This window comes from Fistularia commersonii, chromosome 5 (genome assembly GCF_037954325.1).
Source record: "Fistularia commersonii isolate RoL2024-O1a breed Wild chromosome 5, RoL_Fcom_v1.0, whole genome shotgun sequence".
NCBI lineage: Eukaryota > Metazoa > Chordata > Actinopteri > Syngnathiformes > Fistulariidae > Fistularia > Fistularia commersonii.
The window spans coordinates 17,592,107-17,601,768 of NC_141288.1; the positions used below are offsets into that span (position 1 = coordinate 17,592,107).

General features: G+C 44.6%; 1 protein-coding gene across 2 annotated transcripts; it reads right to left on the bottom strand.

The window, feature by feature from the left end:
- Positions 1-308: 308 nt before the first annotated feature.
- Positions 309-9,309, bottom strand: ppp1r3aa (protein phosphatase 1, regulatory subunit 3Aa). 2 transcript variants are annotated; one of them, XM_086147078.1, is made up of 4 exons: positions 8,164-9,308; positions 6,784-6,842; positions 6,593-6,690; positions 309-5,965 (listed from the first exon to the last, which is right to left on the bottom strand). In XM_086147078.1, exons 1-4 carry the CDS (start codon positions 8,943-8,945, stop codon positions 2,966-2,968), a joined length of 3,939 nt encoding a protein of 1,312 aa, XP_086003204.1. In that variant the 5' UTR covers positions 8,946-9,308; the 3' UTR covers positions 309-2,965. The 2 variants fall into 2 exon arrangements, with proteins under 2 accessions (XP_086003204.1, XP_086003203.1); XM_086147077.1 differs by having other exon boundaries at positions 6,593-6,842; positions 8,164-9,309.
- Positions 9,310-9,662: the final 353 nt, after the last annotated feature.

Sequence of the window (9,662 nt, forward strand, 5' to 3'; positions counted from 1 at the left end):
CGATAAATGACTCCGTAGAGACAGAGGCAAATATGAGAGCATGTAATTCATTTTAAAGACATCCTGCCAAGGTTCACGGAGTTGTGTTTTCTGCTCATAAACGAAATAATATAAGATAAATAATCTCATAATCCTATTAGAATAAATAACATAGCAGAGCACAACAGAAGAGGTTAAAAATCTCATTTTCCAAGATGGTGCTTTTTACACGGTCATAATTCCGATCTCATTTGCGTTGCTTTAGCTTTTATTCCGATAACCAACATTCACTCGAAACATCCTTCAAATCTGGGAATAAAGAATGGCCAAAGATGTAGACTTGGCCAAAAAAAATAGACTGGATATGTTACTCGACTTACCTGGGAATACATATATATTACTTGGTGTTTGCTTAAGACCGGGGCCAAATAGTCTGAATCAAATTTTTAGGATTAGTGCTTGATTATAAAAGATTGTGTAGACGACGCTGTGTCTTATTTTCAGCTGGCGGGATCAGTATGTTGTGCAAAATGAACCTGCTGTAGTGAAATAACAGAATGTGAATGAAACACATTTTAAAATTCTTCATTTCAGTTACAAATGTTCTTTAAGAAATGCAAAAAAAAAAAAAAATCAAACGTTTCAAATTCCACAACTGCAAACATCCTTTATTCACATGTATCCTTCTCCTGATCTTGCACTTACATTACATTTGGTGCACTGCTGTTTAATGTTGGGCCCATAATACACAGCAAAGACACACACACACACACACCATACCATGATACACACATACTGTCCTTCACACTAAACTGGCATTCAAAAACAAGAGAAATAAAAAATCTGAATTTTGAAACGAATTATAAATAAATCCAAGAAATTCAAGATCGCGTGAGGACTTTTCTCAATCCTTCCTCTCAAACCTTGGTCTTTTTCTGAGCTCCGTAGCCGTAGGATTTGTTTTACGGGTAAAATCTAATACTCGAGTAAGCATTGCATTGGTTTCAAGGGGTCGCAAGACAAACAAAGACGTTTAACCTCAACTCCAAAACAACCATCAATAAAAACAAATATAAAAACCACACAACCGAACCCACTCATTACAAACGCAATCGCAATCGACCCTACTAGTCCCTATTTTAATAGATACTCGTCACCTCCTCGAGTCCTGTTCTGACCGGCCGTTGACCTGACCTTTGGCTGAACCAATCCCAACTGGCCGCCTACCTCTCGATACTTCTCGACATGCATCTTTAGTGACCATGTGTGTTTTGATGGCGCCGCCCTGCTCTTCTATCTGATCTGTCTTCAGTTTCAATCGATGTAGGAAGCAGGAAGAAGCCACGTGAAAGCCACAAAAATCAGTGATTTTGTTTATGAGGTTCTGCATGAAAAATTTATTTTTATGCGGGTCGTATGGTGTAATAGGATACCATCTTCAATATTTTTCGTCAATTAAAAAAAAGCTAAATTTAAAAATAATTGCCTAAATATTTCAGAAAATGCATTTTCTCATTATTCTGACATAATTTATATATGTACTATAGTGGATACAGGTTGTTTGGTGTCACGGGATAACTTTCTTCAATATTTTTCGTCAATTAAAAAAAAGCAAAATTTAACAATAATTGCCTGAATATTTCAGAGAAATGCATTTTTTCATAATTCTGGCACAATTTATATATATATATTATAGTTGATACGGGTTATATGGAATAATTTTCTTCAAGATTTTTCTTCAATAAAAAAGCAAAGTTTGACAGTAATTACCTAAATATTTCAGAAAAACTTGATTTTTTTCATAATTCTGACATAATTTTTAATAAAAGGGATACAGGTTGTTTGGTTTATTGGATAACGTTCCTCAATATTTTTCTTCAATGAAATAAAGCAAAATTTGACAATAGTTGGCTAAATATTTCAGAAAAATGCATTTTTTTTATAATCCCGGCATGATTTACATATTTATTATAGTGAATACAGATTGTATGGTGTCATGGAATAACTTTCTTCAAGATTATTCTTCAATAAAAAAAAGCAAAGTTCGACAATAATTACCTAAATATTTCAGAAAAATGCAGTTTTTCATAATTCTGACATACTTTTTATATATTATAATGGATACAGGTTGAATGGTGTATTGGGATAACTTTCTTCAATATTTTTCGTCAATTTAAAAAAAAGCAAAATTTGGAATAATCGCCAAAATATTTCAGAAAAATGATTTTTTTCATAATTTATATATATATATAAATAGATATATATTTATACATAATATAGTGGATACATGTTGTATCGGACCAAATTATTCTAACACGGCAAGAGCCCCTTTATCAAAGAAACTAAAGATATAGGTTTGTCGTACAGGACAACCAAACCGATATAGTTGTTACTTTGGCATCTGTCAGCTGAAGAGATAACCCAGGTGGAAATCCTTTCTCTCAGTTTGCATTCAACTCACAGAATTTATTTTTTTTTTCAAAGTATATCAGATCCGTAACCTGTACTGAACGATTTGTACGGCAGCGTGGCGCGTCGGACTGTCTCCCTGTCAGAGATAGCGCCCTCGTGTTTTGAATTAATGATGGAACTTGGAAAAGATGTTGGAGTAAACAACAAAATCGCTGTGCAGGGTCTGAGACATCAACTCGGTGGACGCAGAGCCCCAAACCACGGGGGATTACGTATCTTAGAGCAGATTTGTAAACAGGGAAATACATTTTATGAGCCTTGGGGGGGGGGATCGGGAATTTCTCAATTTTATCTTACTGGATGATGGAAGTTGCACGTAGCGCTGAACAATTGTACAGACCCCTTGCGAGGGTTCTGGTGCATTCACATTTGTACATACTGTCAATGAAAATGCCAAAGTCTGAGAACACGAAAACCCCGAGTTTAAACGCGACTGTTGTGTTTTGTGGTAAACATGTATAGCGCGGCAAACGTCACCCCGAAACATCTTTGTGATCTCCGAAGCGCTCCGAAGCTAGTCCATCGCCCCCTTTTCCGCCGGCTCTCGATGGCTCCTCCAATTGTAAAACCACCAGCATAATGAAAATACGTACAACACAAAGAAAGCGGGGAAATCGCACAGGAAAACAATGGCAAAATAACCGGCGACCAACACGCTGCCGATTAAAAGTCTGGTGATGTGACTGAGAATGTATAAAATACTCCACCATATGAGTCCGTTGGACTCTTTGGTTTTCCCCGAGGGGTGGCTGAGTTGTTGGTCAGATGAGCGAACCAACTGCCGGTGAGCGACTATCCCTTCCTCGATTTGCTTAACAGATCCGTCTTGTATAATTTGACCCGGCTCCGCCGACGGTCGCCTCCTCTGAGCGGCCGAAGCGATATTTAGATCTCGACCTGGCCGAGCGCTCGATTTCAAATCCGCCTGCGTTTGTGAGAAAAGGGAAGTTTGCCACTGCCCTCTATCTCGAGCGGAGCGCTCGTCGCTCTCCGGGATTTTATAGAAACTCAGATTGTGATTTACCGGTAATTCTGTCACGGTCGATTCACTCGGGTCAAAACGGTCATCGGAGGCTCTCTCGGAAAAAAAACGGCAATCGTATCTCCCGTCGGATACATCTGTCAGCTTGTGAGCCACTCCATCAACAATATTTACGCCCGCAAAAGCAGCCTGCACGCCGCCGCCGCCGCCGCCTCTCTGACCAAACGCCTCCTCCCAAATGCCTCTCGCCAACTTTTCTCCAAATCTTTCTACGAATGTCTCGTCCAATCCGGAATCAATCACTTCGAGCGCAACGGCGCTCTCTGTTGTAATAGCGTCTTTTGCTCTCGCCGCCAGTTTTTCACATTCGACGCTTGGAGAGCTCTCGGCTTCCTCCGACAACTCGTCCTCGCGCTTTCCCGCCGGCTCCCTCCGAGGGTTCTTCACGTTAGCCGTCCGCTCCCCATTTGCCGCTATTTCCAGGATTCTAATACTCGTTTTCTCATCTTCGTCTATCCGACTCATATCTTCTCCTATTCTTTCGAGTATCTCAGGTCGGTCTGTGCTCTTCGCCGGAGTGTCTTTTTTCACGTAAGTCTCCTTCATTGTTGGAACATCTGCCGGGCCTAATTCGCCGCCTCCGTTCTGACCTTTTCTATCTCCCCGTGAAAGGGTCCATCTCATTTCTAGCGCCTCCGTCAGGTTCGGGTTACAGGTATCTGCTAAAAAAGGCCAGTCGTGCAGGAGTACATTTCTCGTCCCTAAAGGTGCCGATGGATGCGTCTCCGGCGTGGCTTCCGACTTCTCCGGAGCATTTCCGCTCCGGCTAGCGCGCGTCGCGTCTTCCGTCAAGTCCGAGACCGACTCGTACGAATCCGTTTCGGATTTTAGCGCGAGATCCTCCTCGGTTTTTGAAAGGGACGGGTTCTCCCCGTTTCCCGCTTTCTTATCTCGGATTGTTTCCGCTTGCGTGTCAGTAAGTGTCTCTGACTTTGTACTTGTTGGGCAACAAGATATTTCCCCTTCTTTCTGATTAATTTCCAAGTATTTGTTGCAGGATTTTACATCTTTAATTTCTGATTCATCCCAAATGAATTCGCCTCCCTTTATTTGGTCTTGCCTGGAGTTTTTCTCATATATTTGGCTTAGATTAAATTCATCTGCTCGAGACGGCGCGGGTCTTATTTCATTTCCATCTCTCTTATTGTTTTTTAATGGGTTTTCACTGTTTTGGTTCAGCCTGAATTCCTCACATTGATTTTCATCTGCATACCTCTGGGAGATTTCACACTCCTCTGCTTTCTGTGGCCTAAATATCATCTCCTCTGCAGATACTTTATTTTCCATACCGCTCATTGTGATCCCTTTCTCCGCTCCATGTCTGGCCGCGGAGAAGACAAATGTCTCCCCATCCTTTGTCCCCTGTCTGATTGTCTCCCAAAATGCCAGTGTGTCATCCGTCACATTTTCCGCCGTACCTATAACCTCATCTCCCCTGTTGTAAGAAAGAACCCCTTCCCGGTTTGCTCCCCGCGAGATCCTATCGACTGTGCTGGCATTCTGAGATTCTAGCATTGCTGTCATTTCTGCGGCGTCCGTCTCCCCCGAGCTCGCGACGTCGCCAGCTGCGTGCGGACCGGAGGGTTCGTCTCCCCTTATACCCTCCGTTCTGTCTATTATACATCGTCCTCGCAGCCGTGCGTGTCTGCGGCTCTCGGCCGAGCTGTCAACGGTGCCCTCGCGCGCCGGCAGCGCCGAAGAGCTAGACGGCCGCGGAGTGTTTGTTTCAGAGTTTGCCGGTGACCTTTCGGACGGGCCCTGTGACACCGCGTTTAAATCTCTCGGGACGCCGACACGTGCCTCTGGTGTTCGGTTGTCGGTGTTTAAAGGAGATGATTCATGAGGATCTGACCTCGGCCGACTCGAGTGCGCCCGGGAGGTCGAAGGCGCATCTGTGCCAAGCGCGGTTTCGTGTTCTCCTTCGCGAGCGTCGCGCCGGGCGTGCGACTCTTTATCATTCGAGGGCGAAACCGACGCCGCTTTCTGCAGCCATTCTGACTCGGGAACGGCGGAATGGTCCTCGCAGCTCGGCCCGTCGAGAAACGCTCGCCAGACTTCACACACCGACTTTTCCTCGTCATTTGTGTCATCTTTACCGTTGAGAAAGGCGTCCCAAATGTCACTGACAGAAGGCTTGTCTTTTCTGCACTTGTCGCTCCCGCGTCTTTGTCTCCAGGTATCATCTACACCCGCGGCCTGGTGCAGTGGGTCGTTCTTCCAGTCCAACGTGATGAGCGGAATCTGGTGGTAGGTGAGGACCTGCGGGCTCTCGCCGGTTCGTCTCTTCCGGCGTTTCGAAAAAAAGCCAGCGGGGTTACCTTGTCGGGCCGCCGCGTATTGAAAACCCTTGTTGTCGTCGACGCCGTCTTTCTCGAGCGGAGAGCCCCCGGTTGCGTCGACGCTCCTTTGGTAAAATAAATCCTTCGCACGTGCCAAACGTGTTGCCCTCTGCTGTCTTTTCATGTTATCCACCTGTCAGAAAGGTCAGGGTCAAGCAAAGCATTCATTCCTTACTTTGTGGAAACATAGCATGGAGCTACTTTTGAGGTCGCGAACCACCGCGATCATTAGCCTCGCCGTCGCAAAGAACATTTTAGGTCATCGTCGTCGTAACCCATTTGGAAAATATCCTTCTTTGACATGCAACATTACCGCGATACCGCGGCACCTCGGCCGATCGGCCGCGATCTCGTAGGCGCACTCACGAGCAGGTTACGTGCACGTTTATTATTAATAGCTCGCAAATCTTCCGGACGTGTACTCAAGTGTCACATCAGCTGACTTTCAACATCCCGGTGTGACTCTCGAAGCACAGAGCAAGATGGCATGCATCTCTGGCCAAGCTGCCATTCATACCCTTGCAGAAAGTTCACAAGTATTATTTTACTTGATATTCAAAGCGTGTCTAGATAGCTTGGGAGAAATTGAAAATTGTGTTTGCGTGAACAGTCCGCATCCCCAACATTAACCACAGGTTGTTTTCTTGGCTTCCAGTGTTCCCCCCCCCCCCCGCCTCCTTTGTTGGTGTTCCCTTTGTCTAACTGGCTTTTCAGACTTCAAGAAGAGTCTGCGAATCCAAAGATGATTAATGAGCCTCACCAAAGGTTTGTGTTCCACATGGTATAATAATGATTGTATCTCTGCACTGGCCACTGTCTTTCTGACAGCCTCCTCTGCTTTATGTGGGGAATCAGCTTCTGCAAAATAAAGACTTGGAAACTCAGGCTTAAAAGCAAGGGTCACAGTTTGCTCGCGCATTCCGGCAAACGATAAACACGAAGCACACACACCTTGGGAAGCCGCCGCTGTGCTAATGGCCTCTCTGTTCTTTTCCTCAGCACTTCCCCTCCTGAGGTTCAAACAAAATACAAATAGCATAATAAGCTTTGTCGACTGAAGAGATATAATTAGGAAATTACATTTTGCCAGCTGTTAAAATTCAAGTGGATCGTTCCATCGGTCTAGTTTAAAAAGCTCTGCAAAATCCCCCCTGTAAAATTAATTAAACGTACAAAAAATGTTTATTGATACAATAAATCTTGAAACAAAACCTGAAAACAAGGGGAAATGATCGGGAAATGAGCTTGTACTCTTGAAAGCAAGTGAATGAATGAACAGCACGAATTATCCGACCAAAGAGGAGATTAGATTGTTTTTCCATTTGAACATATTTAGTAAAAGACCCATAAAATACAGTGATTTTCCTCGGATTTTTTTTTCTTGTTGTTGATGTATGTCATATTTATTCATGTTTTATTATTAAAAGGTATCATATGATTTTTAAAGAGGAGATGAGATTGTTTTTCCATTTGACATATTTAATAAAAGACCAGTTAAATACAATAATTTTCCTTGTTTTTTTTTGTTGTTTTTTTTCGGTGTCGCATGTCTTACTCAGTCATGTTTTATCATTAAATGGTATTAGATGATTTTTAAGATTTTTTTTTTTTTTCAATATTAATCACTGGTAATGATGGTAATAAATTTGTAAAACACACCCACATTTTACTCAAGACTCTCACTGACTTATGTATGGTATGTCTAATATTAGAGACTCCAGTCAGTGTAATAAGATGTGTTCATGACTTGCATCATACTTTATGTACATGATGTACTCATGCCCTTGTGCTTTCGCGGTCCCCGATACTCTGACTGGACGGCTGCGCTGTACAGTCACTCAATCGCAACTGTTGTACTGCAACTACCCACACTCCGCCCATTCTGTTGTGAAAAGGGATGAAGTGAGCATTATCTCTGTCCTCTTTCCGCAGGGAGACGGAGACGTCATGGAAATCCGGACAGAAAAGTGACCTTACATGGGCAAAATTCGCGCAGCGGCCCAAACAGCCACAACTGGATAGTTACGTAAGAAGTAACAGTCAATCCTGAAGAGTCCGGCCGGCAGGCAGGTTCGGCCTGTTGTTTAACTTAATGAAAAATGCAGCGGAGATGTGAGGAGAGTTATTGGAACAAAAGACAACTATATGGACCTTTTTATGACTTGAAGTTGGACATAAATTTTCTGAAGTGTCTCCGATAAAAGAAAGTAAATAGAAACATTACCGGGATATTTATCACCGGATAATAATTTCTGTTGTTAATGCTTGTTGTGACTTCTCGGCCCTTTCTGCCCGCCTCGGTGGCAAAGACCTGGCATCGGACCCTCTTACCTGTTCGCTTTAAGACAGCCTCTCTTGCTCTTTTGTCTGCTATCGTCCTCTTGGCCTCGAGGCCCATGCTCCTTGACATGTCCTCTCTGGTGGCAGAACATTACATAGTTTGTGTCCTTATTATTCGCCCAAAAGGCGCCCGCTGACGTTTCATATCGGAGACAAAACTCCACTCTTGTCCCCTCTCTCTCAAGGGGAGGAACCACAGTATATAAGAAGGTAAACCGATCGGTTTTCCTATCACTGGATCCGGGCAAGTACTCCGCCAACAGGTCAAAGTAGCTGTTCCAATGATCCAGCGAAATGCGGGCGTAAACAGACTTACTGTAGCACAGGTTGACCACCCTGATGATGCCACGGAGCGTAGTGGTTCCTGGGAGAAGCTCAATGCTCTCCAGTTCAACCATCTGTTCCTGCAGCTTCTGGTCCAGCTCCTCTGGCGACGAGGGGGCCGTGAACAGACAGGCGATGTAGAACTCCTCCGCCGCGCGCGTCACCTCTCGCTCATCCGGACGGTATATTTCTGACTCCGCCACGTCGACTTTGTCGAACTCCTTGACGGACACGAGGTCGAGGCCGAACGCGTCCGCGAATGACACTTTCCTCCGCACGGTGGGCGGCCGTTCCATCTCGCCGTCTTCATCCGTCTCCTCGTCGGCAGTCCGGACCGCGGCGGGGGAGGCCTCCGTTCCCCGCCCGTCCTTCTCTCTATCTTTTTCCCGTTCTTCATCCCCCTTCATCACCCCGTCTTCGTCCGAGAGTGGAGTGCGCAAAGTCTCCATAATAAGTGCAGCTGTCTGCCCGTCCGTCTCGCTCGGAGAGTGCCACAGACCAGAGTGCCCTCAGCCCGGCTGCAGAATCGCTGTGGAAGGAAGAGCAGTGAGAGGACGTGACTTGACAGATGGAGTTCGGTTACAGCTGAACACTGTGAGTCTGAGCCAGGCCTATTAATAGGACACATGTATAACCGGGACAGGAAAGTTATCCCCTCATTTATCCGCTCACAATATGTGTGGTAGTTTCAAAATAAACACGAGAAAATACACTTTTCGCTCTTCGCTGAACCAGAACGGGACTCGAACGGGAAGTCGTGACGGAGCGGAACGGCATTTTGTTTTCAGAGCTGCGAAAGTTAGATTGAGACGATGGGTTTTCATCCTAATATTTTCTTGTGCAAATCTATTATAAGCACCATACACTTTTACAGCTGTCCTATGACAGTAAATCACAGATGCACAAATTCATCATAAACTATTTTGATTTACTTCCTCTTAAAAGCGTGGGGAAGGAACACTCGGTATAATGAAGATGTTGTAAATCCCGTTTGAGATACCCTGCGCCGATCAATATTCCACAGCTACGGGTGCATTTAGTGGTATATCGGCGAGGACCGCGCTCGCATTAGTTTAAGACGCCCGACTCAAATGGTAAAGCTTACGTCTCCGCAGAAACTCAAATGTGCATGTCATTTTTTTTCTTTAAATTGTCTTTTCCTTGTA